Source organism: Rutilus rutilus (assembly GCF_951802725.1).
Source record: "Rutilus rutilus genome assembly, chromosome: 19".
In the NCBI taxonomy this organism is placed as follows: Eukaryota; Metazoa; Chordata; class Actinopteri; order Cypriniformes; family Leuciscidae; genus Rutilus; species Rutilus rutilus.
Window position 1 is genome coordinate 33832854 of NC_140232.1, and position 19272 is coordinate 33852125.

Genomic DNA, 19272 nt, shown 5'->3' on the forward strand with positions numbered 1-19272 from the left:
GCGGAGAAGTTAATCGCCGAGGTCCAGAAAAATCCACCACTGTTTGACAAATCAAGCCCCTTTTCAAGAAAATGGCGATTACCTCAGGTATCCGGCGCTCGTTTCCACAAAGTCTAAGGTGTTGTTTTTAGTCCACTAGAATAAAAAAATGGACTCCATCAGCTAAATTCACTGTTAGATTATTAGATCGATTACACTATAGCTTCACTCAAATCATAGCATGCTGACGACATCTGCAAATTAAAGCCGTGTAAATGCAACAAGAACAGCAAAAACATGTCCAACGACGTTGTACACACTCTGAAACCGCAGCGCGCGAGCTTAGAATAAACAGACCATAATCGCTCGGTGGTGTGGACGCAAATATAGTTATCATCATGGTTATCTTTATAGTTATCGTTCTTGGTGTGAACGGGCCTTACTATAGGCCTACAGATGCTTTGAAACGGGAGGCAAATCCTTCGATCCTTTGAAATGTTTCACTAGTTTGAACTTTTACTCTATTCCAAACTTCAGATGACATTGATTAATAATATAATCACAACTAAAACATTATTTGTTTTAATTAAGTTTTACTTTCAACAGAGGGAGCAAAATAAATTACAAAGTTATAATTAGGCCTATGTATTACAATAAATTATGTTCTGGTCAAACACACACAAAAAAAAACGTAATAAAATTGGCCTAGTTATTGTTTTAGTTGTTTTTGTAACCTTAATAAATAAGGTTATGATTCCAAAAACTACAAGCCTAACTTATATTTTAAATATTGTTAAAGACAGTAATAATAATAAAAAAAAGGATAAAATTACAAGCAATAGCACAAATAAATACTGCAAAACAAAAATAGGCCTATACAAATGAAATAACTAGTTCTTTTTAGGTTTTTAATGTATGTCTAAACTAGATTTTCAGGTACAGATATAGTAATCAAATGTCAAGTAGCCTATAGTCTTCACTATACAAATATAGATTAGCCCTTATTAAAGTTATTCAGTCAAGAGCAATGAGTGACTTTTACAGTATATTGATAATAAAATGTTGACTCTTTTTTATAAGTCCTTTATTGAGAGTATTCTCTCCTACTGCATAGTATGCTGGTATGGACATTCAAAAATCACCCATAGGAACAAATTGGGGAACATTGTTAAAACCTGTGGAAAAATCATTGGGAAACAACAGGTAGACCTGTACCAACTATACCTGATGAGATTGGCACAGAAGGCAGACAAGGTTTGTATGGATAAAACCCATCCACTTTCAGTGGAGTTTAAGCCTCTCCCTTCAGGTCGTAGATATAGATACCCCAAAGTTAGAACCAATCGAGCAAAAAACTCATTCATTCCCATGGCAATAACCCAATCAAATAAGGTGTGGGGAGGGGTATGACTTGAGAATATATGTGAAGTAATGTGAAGTAGTTTTTATTTATTTATGATATTGTGCATGTGGATAATGTTTATGTTGTGGATTATGTGTCAATATGTCTGTACTGTACAACAAATTGCCTCTCTGAGGACATTAAAGTTTTCTAAGTCTAAGTCTAAGTCTAAGTACGTGTTTTTACAGATCCAGGGAAAGGTCAGGCGGGCGTAGCATACATCATCCCAAGATTGAAAGAAATTGTCTTTATTTCAAATCAATAATAAAAGAGGAGTTAAATAAATAAAAAATATATTTTATTGGGATAATGAATAAAAGGGTAGGCATCTACATTTAATACGACCATTAGTAGGAAAAGGAGGAAAGAAAATCTAGACTCCAGACTGGGACATACAGGACTTTACTCAACAATGTATGTAATAGGAAAACATCTTACAGGATTATGTGATTGGTGTGTGTAGTTAGAGAAACAGTGGAACAGATATACAGAAGAAAGAAAGAAACTAACAGATGAATTACAGAAGAAAGGAGAACAGCAATTAACCTGAACCCTCATTCTTCCCCTGTGGATCAAAATGCCCTAAAATTATATTTAGATTATTTATTTATTTTGTCCAGAAAGCTAATTTCATTTCGTTTGGTAATATTTTCTCAATTTTTAATGCAATTTGGGTTTTTTTGGAGATTTTTTTTTTGTTATTGTTTTATTTAAATTACCTTTAAATTACTTTAAAACCTTTAAATGACCACATTCTTCACATTCTTTCAATTTAAATTCAAAATAACACAATTTCATGCATAACCCTTTTAATTCAGTTCAAATCCATCTGCCGACTTCTCATGGAAAAAAAATATCTATAACATGATATTATGACTCTTATATATATACGACTCTTGCCACTAGATGACCGTATGCATTCAGATCTGATTCAGATACACATGTAGACATTATTAAATCATTTTTTGGTAAAGTTTTAGAATTTTTAGTTTGAATTTTGAGCATTGTTAGGGTTTTCTATGTGTACTGAAGCATTCCTCGCATTCCATTCATTCCCAAGGGGGTCAAATTCATAAACTCCTCAAATCCAGTCTATTTTTGTGTGTTTATTTGTGGTTCAAATGCGACCAAAGTCCTATGGTCTTGGACCCCTCCGTTGAACACTTAAGATGGGATAGTCTATTAATACAATTTCTGAATAGAAGTCAGTTAACAACATTATTTTATAAAGTGCTAATAAGCCCACAAGCCGCCCTGGTCTCTGGTCCTGATGAAGCGGTCTGGTCTGAAATAAGGTATTCTCATAGTTTTATGGGTTTCTGAGGACAGTGGAGGAGGTCAAACGCTGTACTGTCATAATAATGTCAGTGGTCTCCACATTTTCCAGGAAAACAAAGCGTTGCTCAACAAAACTGTTATGAACGTAGGCCTATAGAGCTGCAGAGGGCAGTAAAAGATATTCATGCAACTAAGTAATTCAGCAGCACCAGGAAACACACTGACTACTGGATGAACAGGAAATCTAACAGAATGACACATTTTCTAAATGTTTTGGTTTACAAGAGGCATCAACAGACAGGAATCTCAAGTATCAACAAGTATCATATGCCTACAAATGAAGGAGGAACAAGTAGTTACATGAGAACAGATAATTCATGTCTCCTTACACATTCTTTCCATAGTTTGCTTCACACTTGTAAAGTGCTTGTATGTTCAAGATTAAAACATTTAAATCTCCAGTCCGGTCTCTGGCGCTCTAGCGGTTAATAAACAGAACTACATGCGTCTGGCGGAAGAACATTGTAGCCGGAGCTACTTCTCTCTGTTTATGTCTATGACGAGTCACGCCGGTACTGTGCTACTCCGCATCGGTACGGCCCGAACCAATCTAAATAGTCCGAATATAAACACTTATTATAGGTGAACCGTAGTGAATCAGGATCAGACAAAAACAAGATGACAAGGAGTGAGAAAACAGCAGGTGAAGAAGAAAAAGAAGAACACAGATGAATCAGATTTCCAGTATGAATGTTTCTGAATACCTGTGAGGCAGGTGGGCTTGAAATCAGGGCAGCAGTCGCCAAATCTCAGACAAGCAACGTCACAATAACAGTTCAAGCGGTGACGGGAGTTATTCACTCCAGAACAGCACAGATTTGGATTCGCACAACTTCCATCTATGACCATCAAACCCATAAGTTGATGTAATTTCACACAAAATAATATATATGCCATAGTGAATTAATCACACACAAGAAACATTCACACAGGGGAGCCTGAGTTGTTGTATCGGTTGTTGCATTGGTCACTCCAGGCCGTGTGGTGCAGGGATTTCTAGTCACTGTAGAAATTGAAAATTGAAAGTTAGAGAGCAAAAAGGTAGAATGAGTCGAAGTTCTCTGTTTAAGACATGGTTTGTACACAACAGGGACAAGGAAATATTTCTGCAAATGTACTGTATATGTGGATGTTTTACACTAGGGAATTATGTGACGTACAGTAGCCTATAACAAAAGTCAGTTACTTTTGCAACATTTAAATATTCAGGATTTTTCCTCACATGTTAGTGGATAAACTGTAGTTGTGGTAGTTTAATTGTTGTTGATGCCCGTGTACGTGGTGTTGTAGATGTGGTAAAAGGTGGTGGTGTTGTGAAAGGTAAAGAGGAAATTGATGTGGTTGTAGTAGTATCCGTACTCAGTATTTGATCGTAGGTTGAGTGGTACTTTAATATCAACAATCAGATAATCCGAAGCGTTTACAGATTGTTCTTGTTTAATGATGCAGTGTAATTATTCCATCCATTTCTGAATTCCTGATGGTGCTTCTCAAAATCTTTCAAAGGGATTTTATATTCAGATGTAGATCTAATTCTGTAATGAAAACTATGTGACACACAAACAGTGCAGCTGATGTGAATGTTACCTGTGGTCAAGCGGCTCATTGTGGTCAGCAGACAGCCAATGAGAATCACATCAGGATCAGTGTCTGTCAGGTCTCTGTCAGTAATGATATGGTGTGCTCTGGATTGTTTCCTCTTCATTTCTCACATGTCTGTCCAGATTCCTGCTAACTTACACTGATGTCAGACACTGATAAATCAAAGTCAGATTTCTTTCATCAGATAGTGTACAGAGATCCTGAAATACTGGATTCTTTATGACATTATTAAAATACCCTGATGAAGGTCGTTGCCAAAGGATCTCCAGGCTGTGAAAGACCGTGTGCGGGACTTTCTTTCTTGTTTTTTCTGTTGCACTTACAGTGTCTTATCCGCATGAGATGTTTACAATGACATTAGATTATAATTGTTTTACGCATTTTTAACACTAAGTATCTGCTAGGTCAGAGAGACATTTGTTTTGTGGTCAGTGCAACTGCACTGATTCAAACAGAATCATATTTCCATGGATAATCACAGAATCCAAGTTTAAAACATTTTTTCTTTTATTTTCTAAATTTTTTTGGTTAACAAGAGTTCTTCCTCATCATGTGTTTTTCAGTGTGATTATCATACAAGAACCTCAACAATAGAGAAAAATGAAGACCGTGTTAAATAAGCAGCAGATTCCCGTCTGTGCAAATGAAAAAGGAACGAGGAATTACATGACAGCAGATCTATGAATCTAAGGTTTTCATACACATTCATCCCATATCACACATATAAAGTGCTATATTCAAGAGTTTAAGATTAAAGCACATCAAACGTAAATGGATAAGATGTGTTGGCAAATGCAATGTTTGAGTTAAACCATATTAAACCCATATTAAAATAGTAAAAGTCCAGTAGCGGACTTTTTTTCATTTATTCATGTCTGTTCTTCTTGGCTGATTTCTGACTCAATCACATGGTAATGATGATGATGATGATGATGATGATACCGGCTCAATTCTCGTGACCTCAAAAGAGTAGATGTCAGTATTATTCACTCTTAATAAACTCTCCAGCAAAGCGCCAACCTAAGAAACAAGATGACAGCAAGTAAGAAAACAGCAGGTGCAGAAGAAGAGCACAATAAAGCTGCGTCCCAATATTGTCCATTATTTAAAGAATGCAAGAATTATGATATTTAAACATTTAATATAGTTTGATTGGATGTTACATTAAAACATACATCCGACAGTTGTGATATATAATGTAAAATATATACTTTAATGGTTCGGAACAACAAGCAATAATGGAGGATTTCTAATCAGGCAAAAAATTTTAACTCTACTAAAGTTCTTTCAGCCAATAGAATCACTTTGTGGCCTAAAGGGACGTGATGTCACACCTGTTCACTATCAACTCGATTGTAGAGCGACTGTGGGGATGAAGCTGCAACCGTTTATTGTAAAAAGTTTTATGACATTAGCTTGATGCTAATGCTGTTTATTCTGTTAAAATACTGGCATACTTTGGTTTGAAATATTTAAAAGTAAGTACTTTCCCATCACCAGCACACTTAAGTACATTAAGAGTGTAGACTAAGTATGTGAACTGAATCGCTCCGCTCACCTGACGCAGTGCAGCCTGACGCTCTTCTTCAGTGGACGACTCCTCCGCCAAAACCTCAACATCCAGATTAGTGAGTAATGAGAGAACATCTGCAAAATACCAAAACACTTAGCAGTGATTTCAGGTTTCACTCCCTCTCAGTTGCAGCAGTGATGGTAAAACTTGACCTACACATTCATACACACAAACACACAGATAAATTACCATTGGGTGGAGCTGTAGTGGAGGTCACTGGAGGGGCATCAGTTGTGGTATTGAAAACTATAAAGAAAGTGACAGATGTCATGATCGTTGTTGCATCTGAGAGGATTCAGTAATAATCTTGCAATAAATGTGGGTTCTTACTGCATGTGCTGTTGAGGTCGGGGCAGCAGTCATTGAGCTGTTTACAGGCCTCATCACAAAAACAGCCTCTGAAACAGTCGAAGTTTACGCCACTGCAGCACAGAGTCGGCTGAGAACACGTTCCTACAGAAGTGCACATGACATGTTAGATGCTGAATCCATCCTCAATACAGTTAGGGTGCGTCTCAATCAGCTCCCTTGTCCAGTAGGGCACTGATCAGAGAGTCGGACATTTTAAGGGCCGTCTCAGTTGCGAAATCCTTCCAGTGCACTGAAATGTTTGGTCTAAAAAAAGTCTCATAAAAAAAAAAAACCGCAAAGCATAAATCGTGTGAACCACCTCAAATGTAACTCTGGATAGCTTTAAAAATGCAGAAGAGTAGGACAAAATAACAAAAAAACACAAGTAGAACATCTATGAACTCAGAAACCAAGAATAAAGCATGCCGACAAACAGCAATGAAGGATAAGACCTGACCAAGCATATGGGAAAACTTACTAAGGTTACCAATTCGCAATCTAAAACAGTGAAGCCGTTCTTCTTACGATGAGGAAAAAGGGATGAAAAGCCAGTAAATCCACCTGCTTACATGCGAGAGCTGACTCACTACCTTTAGGCACTGGATTAGTTTTGAGTCACCCTCGAAGAAATCCATTGCGAACCGCATACAGGAGTTATGAACCGACAAAGCATGAAGTTCACTAACCCATTTCGTGGTCGAAAGAGCCAATAATAAATCAACCTTTAACGAAAAAGGAGCTTTAAATCAATACTCTATAGCAGTGGTTTTCAAACCTGTCCTGGAGTCCCACCAACCCTGCACATTTTGTATGTCTCCCTCATCTCACTCACAGGTTGGGGTGCAGTATGCGAGGGCAGGATAGCGAAAGGGAAATGCCCCGTCTCGCTACAGAATGCACACATAAACTTCCTGGAACTGTTGCCAGTTTTTCTGGCATTTGAAACATTTTGTGCAGTTCCTAAGGAACCACAACGTTTTGATCAGATCAGACAACACAACGGCCGGGTCAATATCACTATAAAGTGCCTTTGGTGTCCTCATCAGAATCGCTCAGTCATCATGAACATAATGCAAAATAATGAAATTCTGAGGTTTTATTATAAATGGCCAAACACTTACACACATACAAGTACAATGATACGTCTCTTAAAATGTGTTTTTCTGATTTTATACCATTTTCTTTGATTGTATGTATGTGATTTTGGCATGTCCCGCACGCTGCTCAGCTAACTTCAGTGAGTGTAAAAAGTGGTTAAATTACATACAATTATAATACTTTTTTAATGTACTTATTGTCCTCAGCAAGTTATTTAATAAAACAAGTCATTTTGATTATTTATATTTTATTTTCATAATAATATTAAGCAGTTTGCATGTGTCCCTGAGATTGCTGTCCACCCTGTCATTATGGGGTAAACTCCCCTTTAAGAAACCAACTGATGTACTCAGTGACATCCCCTCCCCCATTTGGTCTTTCTTCAGTGGAGGTTAAAGTCCCTGTAAAGTCAAAATTAAGTATGTGTTCTGAGTTTGTCATACCACCGAAAAATGTGTTATTAGCCACCCAGCCCAATTTCAATGATTAAAAAATCCGCCAAGTAAATAAAATAAGCTATCAAAATCTCGAAAAAATGAGCAGTAGTCTCAGCTCTCAAACGCTGGGGGCGTGTCCGCTGGCTGCGCTGAAACCACGCCCACTCGCGGGAAATATGACTCGCGCACTGCTCGTGCATGTCGGCGCGACGGGAGGATGAAGGCCGAAGCGGACAGCGGGAGATAGTCGGTTCGGCCCCATTCACCAGTAACAGCGGATTATCAGTGAATTCCAGTTGTCTCCAACGAAAGTAAACTATCCTGATCTCTACAGAGGCGGGTGTGGTGGTGATCATCAGCTCTCCATCAAGGTAACGTTAGCTCTTCACAAGATAAATCCACCTCTTCTTGATATGATCATTTTTCGGAAATTTAAATAAGGACACCGATCTGTTTTCTAAGTGATTGCATCCAGGGAATACGCATTTACATGACGAAGGCATAGCCAGAGCCGTGGGCATAGTAGCTAGCAAACTGTAGGCTGTCTGATAGTAACTCGCGATTGAGCGATAGGCTTAGTGACTCCGTGCGTCATCAAGTAGGGGCCCAATCAAGCTCAGGGGGTCGCAGTGCGTCATCGAGCCCCCGTTTTAGCCCCGCCCAAAAAATCCGGCTCACAGCAAGGGTGAAAAACTGTTAACGGTCTAACTCCACAATTTAGTACTTCACAGTTCTCAGTCTTTGTAACATGTTTTAGCAATACATTTCTAGCACTTATAATGTGTTTAGAATTTTTTTGTAGAATTGCCTTTACAGGGACTTTAAAACATCTGCAACACACACAGAAAGTATCTACACTTATATTTCCTAATTTTCATCATATTGTGTTTGTAGTTGCGTGTTGTCAAGCTTAACATGTCCACCCTGTCATTGTGAAATATTAATTAATATAAAAACTTTTCATAAATTCTAAATATACATTTTAAACAGTGCGCAGTCAGCTTCAACAGTGAATCACTTTGCTTACTGCTGCACACCATGTGCTCATTAAATACTAAATTTAGCCAAAAAATGTCCACCCTGTCACATGACAGGGTGGACATGGTTCATGACAGGGTGGACATTTGCAACTCCTGAAAATCAGCCTGAGCCAGGCCCCTCCTTCTATATTGGTAAAGGTTTTTTTGAAGGTCCTGTTGTTTTTAAAATGTTCCCCCATTCTAGTTCACCCATTAAAGCATTTGTCCACCCTGTCGTCTTGTTGTCCACCCTGTCATTTTGTTGTCCACCCTGTCATGTTCAACTTTTATGATGAAAATAAACTAATTATTTTAACAAGTTAACAAAACCTTGTGTGTGATTTCTTAATAAACAAATGAGGGCCAGTTAGTATTGTTTTAAATTTTGACTAAATATCTTTGTTGTTAGATTTTATTTAGAATAGAATGTGCAACTATCGCATATTTTATTGGGCAATACATATTTAAGCAGTAACTTCATTATTATCAAAATACTTTTACCATTAACTAAAATGTTTTGTTGGGAAAGGGACACATTCTCTTTCCTCAGATCTACATTTTATAATCACTATGCAATGAAAATGTATTTATTCTACTATGAGTTTGTCCATGACAGGGTGGACATATTTTATGGTTTGCTCGTATATTGTCAGCTTGCAGTTAATTTATAAAAAGTGCTGGAGCTTGACCAATATGCATTTCTAACAGCCTAATGTCTCCTTAATACAACACATATGAAGTTAAATGGAAAATCTCAGATTTTTTTTTGGAAATTGTGAAGTCTCAAAGGCACTTTATGGTGATTTTGACCCGGCCGTGGCATACATAAATCGCCAGGGAGGCACACACTACCCTCAGCTTCACAGTCCAGCACGGAAACTGATCGCGTGGGGCAAAGCATTTTCATTCACTGCAGGCAACACATGTTCCGAGAATAATGAATGTAGGGGCGGATCTCCTATCCTCTAATGGTCTCTCCACCCTCAGGTAGTTATGGGAGAGTTTTGGCCGAGCTGCCGTTGATCTCTTCATCTCACACGAAAACACTCATTGCCCTCTATTCTATCAGGTATGAGTTGAATCATACCTGATTCAACTCATGAGCTCAATATTAGAGACTGCAAGACCTGAAATGGGTGTGTCAGATATAGGGAGACATAGAATATGTGCAGGACCACAGACAGATCCCACGGCGGAATCAGTGGCTTTGAAACCCTATTCAAGCCCAATGTACCTCTTAAAAACCTGCATACAAGCGGGTGTTGACCTATAGCATTTGTCAACGCTTGCGTTCAACCTCTCACAGGCCAGGCCCAGAGAGCCACTTTGTCTGGGGTGAAAAATATCACCATGGGAGAGGCCAAGGCTGGGCAGTTAGGAGTTGAATTATCTCCGTCAGCCACATCTTCCCTGGCCAGTTCGAGGCGATCATTATTACTGAATGACTGTACTCTCGTTCCCTTCTTAGACTTCTTCTTGCATTCTCCATTTAGAGGAGACGGGCCATTTCCCTTTCGCTATCCTGCCCTCGCATACTGCACCCCAACCTGTGAGCGACGCATCTGTCGTCACCACCTTCCTCAGAGAAACTGCCCCCAGCAGAGTCCCTAACCTGAGAAAAGAGCTATCTCTCCACTGACAGAGAGTGCACATGCAGAGTATCACTTTGCGGTTGAGATGGTGCTTTGGACACAAGCACTGCATCGCTGTCCAGTGCCGAAACACTTTCATTCACAATAGTCCCAGTGGAATGATAGAAACTGTCGAGGCCATCAGCCCCAGTAGACATAAACAGTCTGAATGGAACTTTTCCTTTCCACAAATTGACCTGATGCACTCCTCAGCTTGATACAGGTCTGAGTTCAGTCTGAGACCAAGGTAAATTATCTCCTGTGCAGGCAACCAAACAGCTTTTTGTCTTGTTTATCTTAAAGCCTAAGCTCTCCAAATGAGACAATCATTTTTTATCTCTCTCTCTGCCTGCTTCTCTGACGGAGCACACAGTAGCAGATCGTCCAAATAAGCCGACACCCTGAGACCCACTTTTTTCAGCTGTGTCAGGGCTGCTTTGACACATTTGCTGAAAACTCTCGGGGCTAATGAGAGCCCGAAAGGAACTGTCAAAAACACAGGCTATGCCCAGATAGGCAAACTTGTGAAATTTTCTGTGTGCCGGGTAGATGCCTATGTGAAAATACGCATCTTTCAGATCGACTGAGGTGCACTAGTCTTTGGAATGAACAAAATGACTCTCATTCAATGTTCTCTTTCTGAGGTGTTTGTTGAGGTTCCGCAAATCCAGAATGGGACAGAAACCGCTGAGCTGGCTTAGACTCTGGCTCAGCCTGCTGAGGCTGAGAAGGTCTGGGGTCCCTGAAGGCTGACTTACTCTTGGGGGCTTCAAACCCCCCCAAAAAAGTGTGGTGGTTGAGGAGCCTTAGCAGTGGGTCTGGGAGGGAGGCAAGTTTGGAAAGCCTCACCCTCCGGTTTCCTCAGATCACAACATTGTCACATAGCAGTGACCGATGCCCCGACAAGGGCTTTGGGTTCAACTGGAGCATCCAAGAAGTCCACTTTTCTCTGTCTGACAGCCCTGACAGTCCCAGCCAGAGAGCTCGCTCACCTAGCACTGCCAGGCCCATGGTGCGACTACAGCTTTGCACCGCGCCCCTGGAAGTTCTCAGGCTGAGATCCGCAATAATCCATATCTCTTCCCAGAGGACTAGATTTGGTGTCCCAGCATCTAATTACCTCCCCATCTCATCCATAAGCTCTGCCTGATAAGTAGTGAGGTGAGAGGTGGCATTAAGAGCCCTCATTGCTGGGGAGGAAGAACAATAGATCTGAAAAACTGAGGCTGCTAAGTGCTCAGTGCGTCCTAGCAGTGAGGCTAAGGCAGAGGAAAGGCTGCTCTGTGGTTAGGATTGAGATGATGTGCCACTGACAGCTCAACAGGAGGGGGATTTGACATCCCTAACTTCATGTTATTAACATCCAGCCTAGAAAATCCTTAAAGGGGTCATATAATGGTACATGCACTTTTACAAGTTGATTGTACTGAAATGTTTGTTGTTAGTGAATCCATCCAGTGTTTTTTTTTATTTTTAATCTCCTTATATGTTTTCCCCTGTCTCAAATCAAGCTGTCTGACTGTGTGATGTCACACGGTTGGACGCCCCTCCCACGATTGTTAATTGACAGCAGCGTTTCAACACAGACCCGCCCTGAGCGAGCTGTCATCATAGTCCGCCATTGTTGATATGCTGGAGCACTGTCTATGAGCAGAATGGCGTCTAAGCGATTGTGGTGTTCTGTTCTTGGGTGTAATAAGGAACACAGCAGTCATTTTGATGTTCCTAAATCCGAACCGCTGAAGATGCAGTGGCTGAGTTTTTTTTTCGAAGGGAATTCCCCACAATCAACGTCAATGCTTTCATGTTTGCGCAAATCATTTCTCTCCAGACTGCTTTATAAACGAGGGTCAGTATAAAGCTGGTTTTGCTAAGAAGCTGCTCCTGAAAAAAGGATCGGTACCAACTATTCGTGTTCCTGCTGCACCTCCAGAAGAAGTGAGTGTAACGTTTTATTAACCTTTATATTAATCTTTGCAAATCGCTTGCATGCTTCACGATGAATGCGGCTAAGGTTTACACTCAGGGTACATTACGGCATGTTTTCTATGTACGACGTTCTCAATATAATTCATAATCCCACGTTTATAATGAACAATGCGTTATGGTTATTGTGTTATTACAAACTGTGTACCCAGGTGTTAAAGTTAACGTGGTAACACTACACTAAGCTTACTTTAATTGTCGAACTTCTTCGGGGCCGCCATCTTGTTCCGGGTCCGACTCTGGTTCAAATTGATACGGTTGGTTGCACAGATGTGTCCTCAGAGACTCCCGCTGCCATTCTTTCTCCAAAATATACCCTCAACTGCTGTCAAGGCAACACTCAACGTGTGTTGTCAAAACGCCCCACAGAACAGAGTGGCGGGGTGAGCAAAGCTCATTATCATTTAAAGACACATGCACTTAAACGGCGTGCTGAAAACAGAGCTATTTTGACCAGGTAAAATTAGTGTTCCCTTTCGTAAAGGGAACTCCCGCTGCATCGATACTCGATACTTTGGGGGGGGAATGCCTTCGGCATGAAGCGTCTGAAGTCAACTATGGAACTATTCCAATCTTGATTGGTGCAACGTCACCCGTGACGTCGCATGTGACGGTGATCCGGAAGCTACAAAAGGGTCACAGGAACCAGGAAATGTTAGCTTCTGGTCTTCAGCAAGCGCTCTATGTCATCTTGTCTGTTCTATTTGGTGTTGTCTGTCCCGTGAAAAGAGTATTATTTATGGTGAATAAAAGAGAAGCTATTCAGGCAGTGTGCGTCCCCTTGCCCACGTTATTTAAGCGAGGGTGACACACACTCGCTTTGTGTAGTTTGTCTGGGAGTGGAGTATGCACGGGCGGTGCTCGAGGGCGCTGTCTGTGCAAACTGTTTTCAATGAAAAAGCTCCGCTCCCGTTTGAGCTTGTTCGATCAATTAGATCAGGCTCGCGTTTCCAGTGCATCAGGTCCCGCGTCTGTTGAGGCAGCGCGCCGCTTGTATGCATAGGATTCGCACGTGGGGCTGGCATATGATACTGAGACGGTTGCGACCCTTTCTCAGTGTTTATTAACCAGCTCCACTGGTCTCGCGCACGGTTCGGAAGCCCGCGCTGCGGCTTCTTCCGACCGTGTTAAAGACAGAGCGTTTGATTCGATCAAATAGATCAGGCTCGCGTTTCCAGTGCATCAGGTCCCGCGTCTGTTGAGGCAGCGCGCTACTTGTATGCATGGGATTCGCACGTGGGGCTGGCATATAATACTGAGACGGTTGCGACCCTTTCTCAGTGTTTATTAACCAGCTCCACTGGTCTCGCGCACGGTTCGGAAGCCCGCGCTGCGGCTTCTTCCGACCGTGTTAAAGACACAGCGTTTGATTTATCTGGCTCCGAGGAGTTAGATATTATTTATCAACACTGAATCACGTGGATATGGGGATTCGAGAAACCACCCCATATTCCCGTTAGTGAGGAGTTGCTGGAGGTTGTAATCTGGGCAGTGGTTAAATTAAATGTTAAATGGCCATATAATAAGCAGGAAGCGACTAAGAAAAATAAAATGAATGAGCTCTTCCTGCAGACCCAGTCACAATCTTCGTGTCAGAGCCTTCCCTTTTTTCACTGATCTCCATACTGAGGTATCGAGATCGTGGAAAAATCCATTTTCATCTCAATTATTTCCCCCCATGTATATATTTACTCATCCATTAGGGAATCTAATGAAAATGGTTATGAGGTGATGGCTCGGGTTGAGGAATATTTTGCGAAATATTTTCTCCCCGACATTGCGTCACCCCTGATAGCTCAGACACTTCCCTCCAAATCTCGTACATCGAATTTGTTAGGGAAAGCATATATGGCGGTGGGTCGAGCCGGTGCATGCCCACACACAATGGGGTTATTACAGGCATATCTGGCTGACCTCCTCAAGCAGGTGGATGATAACTGGGAGGTCTCACTTAATGGTATTACTGAATTTCATAGAGTAGCTGACTTATCTCTTCGTATTATTAAAGAGACGGTCCGTGCTATTGGCCGTTCTATGGCAGCACTAGTCGTCTCAGAGAGACATTTATGGCTTAATCGCTTGTGGATCGGGGAGAAAGACAGGGCTTTCCTTCTCGATGCTCCCCTTTCACCTTCCGGCCTCTTTGGCGACGCGCCAAGATCCGTTGTCGAGAGGCTTCAGGAGGCAGAGCGACAATCAGCTATCCCCAGTTGTCAGTCCAGGTCTCATGGGGTTGCTGCCAGGGGGCAGCCTCATGGGACAGCCGCCAGCTCCTCATATTTTGAGAAGATTTCCTCTCGTGCCCCCCCGTATAAGGCTTGGGGCCAGAAGAAACATTCTCGCACGAAGCACTCCATACCGAAGACAGGTCTGAGGACTGTCTCTCGGGCTAAGATGGCTTCAACTAAGAGGTCTTGTCGTAACACGCAGACCCTTATGGGCGTTCCCCCAGGAGAGCGAGTACAGGAGTCTCGCCCCCTTATGCAGCCCTTAGGATATCGATGTTTGCTTCCCGCCGCCGATGGCGCTTCGGGACACATCGGCTTCCAGCGAACACAAATCGCAGTATCTGCCCGATAACGTTGCGGCCCTGTCGAGTTCGCCGCCTCTCAGGAGGTCTGTAGAGAGCATATTTCGGTTAGTTCCTGCCAGTTAGCTGCTTCAGGTCACCGAAGCCATTTGGAAATTTATAGCCGAGGCCAGTCTCGAGGGACTGGTCCCCATGATGGCATATTTAGACACCCCGAGGGGTCTTCAAAATATATCCTAGGGGGTCCTGCTTACAGTGGAGCTAATATACAAATATTATCTACTAAGGGTGGTTCACATGTCGGCCAGCCCCGAGCAGGGTCGGTTCTTGGAACAGGAAGTCTAGTCCCTCTTAACACAGGAAACCTCAAAGTGGGCTCTTCCTTGGTTACGGGAGCCTGGGTTCTACAGCTGGCACTTCATAGTTCCTATGAGGGGGGGAGTTAGGCCTTATTTTGGATCTCATGGTACTGGATCAACCTCCGAGGGGGTTCAGATTCAAGTTACCGACTGTCAGTCAGACCAGCTCCGAGGACTGGTCTGTCTTGATAGATCCACAAGCTCCTTAACTCCTCTTTCCCTTCTAACCCTATCACAGGAAGTTTCCGAGATCCGCTTTTGGGGGGAAAAGCGCATCAGTTCTGGACTCTTTCAGTTGGCCTAGCCTTATCCCCTCGCACCTTCACTAAATGTATGGACACGGCCCTTGCTCCATTGAGACTTCAGGGGGTCCGTATCTTATAGATGACTGGCTCATTTTGGCTCAGTCGAAAAGAACTAGCAATTCAACATCGAGATGTTGTTTTGCGTCATCTGAGGTGTGTGGGGTTGAGACTCAATGTGAAGGAAAGTTCCTTAACTCCTCTTCAGAGGACTACGTCCCTGGGAGTAGAGTGGGACTTAGTCACGATGCGGGCACAATTGTCTCCTGCTCGTATAAATACTATCTTAAACACATTGAAGAGTATTAGGTTAGGCCAGGCTATCACTGTCAAACACTTTCAAGGAGTTTTGGGTCTTATGGCTGCAGCTTCCACGGTAGTACCCTTTGGTCTGCTCCATATGAGGGCCTTGCAATGGTGGCTCAGGAACAAGGGTTTTTGTCCTCTGGGAAACCCTTTTCGTACGATCAGAGTTACGCGCAGATGCCTTCGTTCTCTTGTCGTATGGAAGAAACCATGGTTCCTGTCTCAGGGCCCGGTTTTGGGAGCACCATGTGAGAGAAAAACTCTGACCACGGATGCGTCCCTAACGGGCTGGGGTACGGTTATGGAGGGCCGTTACACCCGAGGTACTTGGAAAGACCATCATCTCACATTGCATATTAATCGCTTGGAGATGTTGGCCGTATTTTTGCCCTGAGGCACTTCCTTGTAGACCTCAGAGGCCATCATGTTCTTGTTAGGACAGACAATATGTCGGTGGTCTCTTATATCAACTGCCAAGGGAGGATTGAGATCTCGCCCTCTTTGTAGACTGGCGCATCAAATTCTTCTTTGGTCCCAGGACAAATTTCTCTCCATCAGATCTATTTATATTCCTGGGGTTGATAATATGGGAGCAGACATCCTGTCGAGGCAGGGGCTGAGGCCCGGGGAATGGCGGCTCCACCCTGAAGTGGTTGAGCTTATATGGAGAGAGTTTGGCCGGGCGGAGGTTGACCTGTTTCGCTTATCATGAGAACTCTCATTGCCCGCTCTGGTACTCTCTCTCACATCCAGCTCCTTTGGGCTTGGATGCCATGGTACAGATGTGGCCGAGGTCACATCTGTACACTTTTCCCCCGATCGCTCTGCTCCCTGGGGTTCTAGAAAGGGTCAGGAGGTACGGAGTGAGACTACTCCTTGTAGCTCCGTACTGGCAGGCCCGAATTTGGTTTTCGGACCTTATTAGTCTCTTGGAGAGTTCTCCATGGAAAATTCCTATTAGGAGAGATCTTCTGTCTCAGGCTGATGGTACATTATTTCATCCCCGACCAGAGTAATGGAGACTATGGGTCTGGCCCCTGAGGGGGTCCCACCCATAATTAGGTTGCCCTTTCCACCGAGGTGGTCAGGACATCCATACTAGAACCCCACTCTACTAGGAACTAAACAATTAAGTTAGGGAGGGCATTGAACCCAGTTTATTACTGCCCACTGGCTTCAGTACTGGTGTTCCATCCCGCTCTCTAACGGGATCTCCTGTTCATGCTTAGGGCCTCTGTGGCGGCCTCAGTGCCCTCCGCAAGCCTCTAAGGGTGTTCTCGAAAGGACGTTCCCACTGAAACTCCATGTTCCTGTAGATTGGAGGATGAATCCTTTTCATCCAGCCTATTGGCATCAGGCTGATGGGTTATCCCTGGCACCCATCATGTCCTGTGGGTGAGGTATACGAATATATATTTGAGATATATAAGTATATATAGGAGAATCTATTGAGTCTGCTTCCTGCTCGTCTTACTCCCTGGAAGAGTGGTGGTGCTGCCCCCTCTTACTTGCTAGCGTGGGAGCCACTCAACGTTATTTTTGCCCGGTACTGAGGTACCTGTAGGCAATGTTAAGATTCTTCGGGTATTCCATCCTCCATCGCATGTGTCGGATGGTCAAGGTCGTAGCCTTTGAGGTTCCTACATTAGGCCTTAGGCTGAGAGGAGTCAGTCCATCTAGTTATGCATCAAGGGTTAGGAGCTATTCCCTTTATTAAGAGTACAGTTGGTTATCTAAAACCACTTATATTTGAAGTACAAGGTGCGCTTTTGCTTTCACCTCTCATCTAATATTTTCTACGGTCTGGGGCTCCCATCCATGAGGTCAGTCGAGCCTCCGGCTCCAGACCTCCCCTTCTTGCACCAAATCTTATGACAAGCTAGTTTGGATCTGCCCTCTACTCATTCTATCGTCCGTGAGTGTGCCAGATGCTTTACACCAGGGCGTTTTCTCTCAGTGTGGCGGCGTGGGTATTCGTTCCCCAAAGTATCGAGTATCGATGCAGCGGGAGTTCCCTTTACGAAAGGGAACGTCTCGGGTTACGTATGTAACCCTCGTTCCCTGAGTAGGGAACGAGACGCTGCATCCCTCGGCCACACTTTTCGCGCCCCTGAGAACGACTTGCTTTGACCAATTAGAAGCTAACATTTCCTGGTTCCTGTGACCCTTTTGTAGCTTCCGGATCACCGTCACATGCGACGTCACGGGTGACGTTGCACCAATCAAGATTGGAATAGTTCCATAGTTGACTTCAGACGCTTCATGCCGAAGGCATTCCCCCCCCAAAGTATCGAGTATCGATGCAGCGTCTCGTTCCCTACTCAGGGAACGAGGGTTACATACGTAACCCGAGACGTTTTCTTACAATACTAATGAGAATTTTTAATGAAAGTATATTACAAACTTTTCATTTAGACCCTAAAGAATCATATTAACTTGTACAAAAATGGCATTATATGACCCCTTTAAGAGCTTATCCCAGAAATGTTTAATTTCTGAAACGCACACGGGGACCACTGGAATGAGCTGTTTAACGGTTAGGACATATGACAGCAGTCTCTTGACATCATAGAGATCTCTCTCCATTCCCTGGCATGTCTGTTGCGACGGGCAGTCAATGGAGAGTTTTGCCACTGCCCTGCGGCACATTTCCAGTAGGTCAAGCTCTGCCTTAGCTGGGGAGGGGGACCCTTCGCTTAACATACTTCCTGGCTATAGGAGGGATTCGGCACGTTGTCGTCATCCTCTCCTTTCTCTTCCAACATACAATTGATAGCTTCAGTCCACTGCTTGCAGACCTAGCAGTCACCATTAAAACCCTGCTCCTGCCGATCGACTGTCCTGCACAGTTCATCTCCAACCCTAATCAAACACTTTATAAAATAGATTTTATAAAATTGTAATTATCAGTTACCAAGGGGTAACATTTAACATTCAATGCAGATTTAAAGATGTCATATGATAAATAATAATTATAAGAAACTAGTGCAAAATGCCTGTGCAAAATCAGTTTTTGTGTGTGTTTTTAGTAATTGTTGGTTTGGTGTGCTTGAGTGCTCATTGTTACAATTACACAGCTAAAGTTCAGTGACATTTTTATTCCGTGCATGGTAGAAAGCACACAGTGAACTCCGAGAAAACGCTATGCTTGAGCAAACAGTTTGTGAATAGGCTACAACAAATGATGCCCATGAAAGAGACTGTGAACGCATTGAATAGGACATGTTTAGTTGGTGAATAGCATAGGCTACTATTACACAGTAGCGATAGCGCTAAGCGCACCAGAATGAAATATAATATTAAAAAGTAAACAGCATAGCTGACTTACAGATTCAGTTAACATCCACAAATGAATAAGC

General features: G+C 42.7%; 1 protein-coding gene across 3 annotated transcripts in view; it reads right to left on the reverse strand.

The window, feature by feature from the left end:
• LOC311278054 (uncharacterized protein) overlaps positions 1-19272 on the reverse strand; it is a 54673-nt gene that overhangs the window by 5720 nt on the left and 29681 nt on the right. For 2 of the 3 annotated variants that reach the window (XM_084388624.1, XM_084388625.1), the window contains exons 11-14: positions 6225-6347; positions 6084-6140; positions 5880-5968; positions 4806-5341 (exon numbers count right to left, since the gene is read on the reverse strand). The exons of the other annotated variant lie outside the window; for it this stretch is intronic. In XM_084388624.1, the coding sequence (XP_084244750.1) occupies positions 5222-5341; positions 5880-5968; positions 6084-6140; positions 6225-6347 (389 nt within the window). In that variant the 3' untranslated portion in view covers positions 4806-5221. Of the gene's footprint in view, positions 1-4805; positions 5342-5879; positions 5969-6083; positions 6141-6224; positions 6348-19272 lie in introns of those variants that run through there. 3 annotated transcript variants of the gene reach the window in all.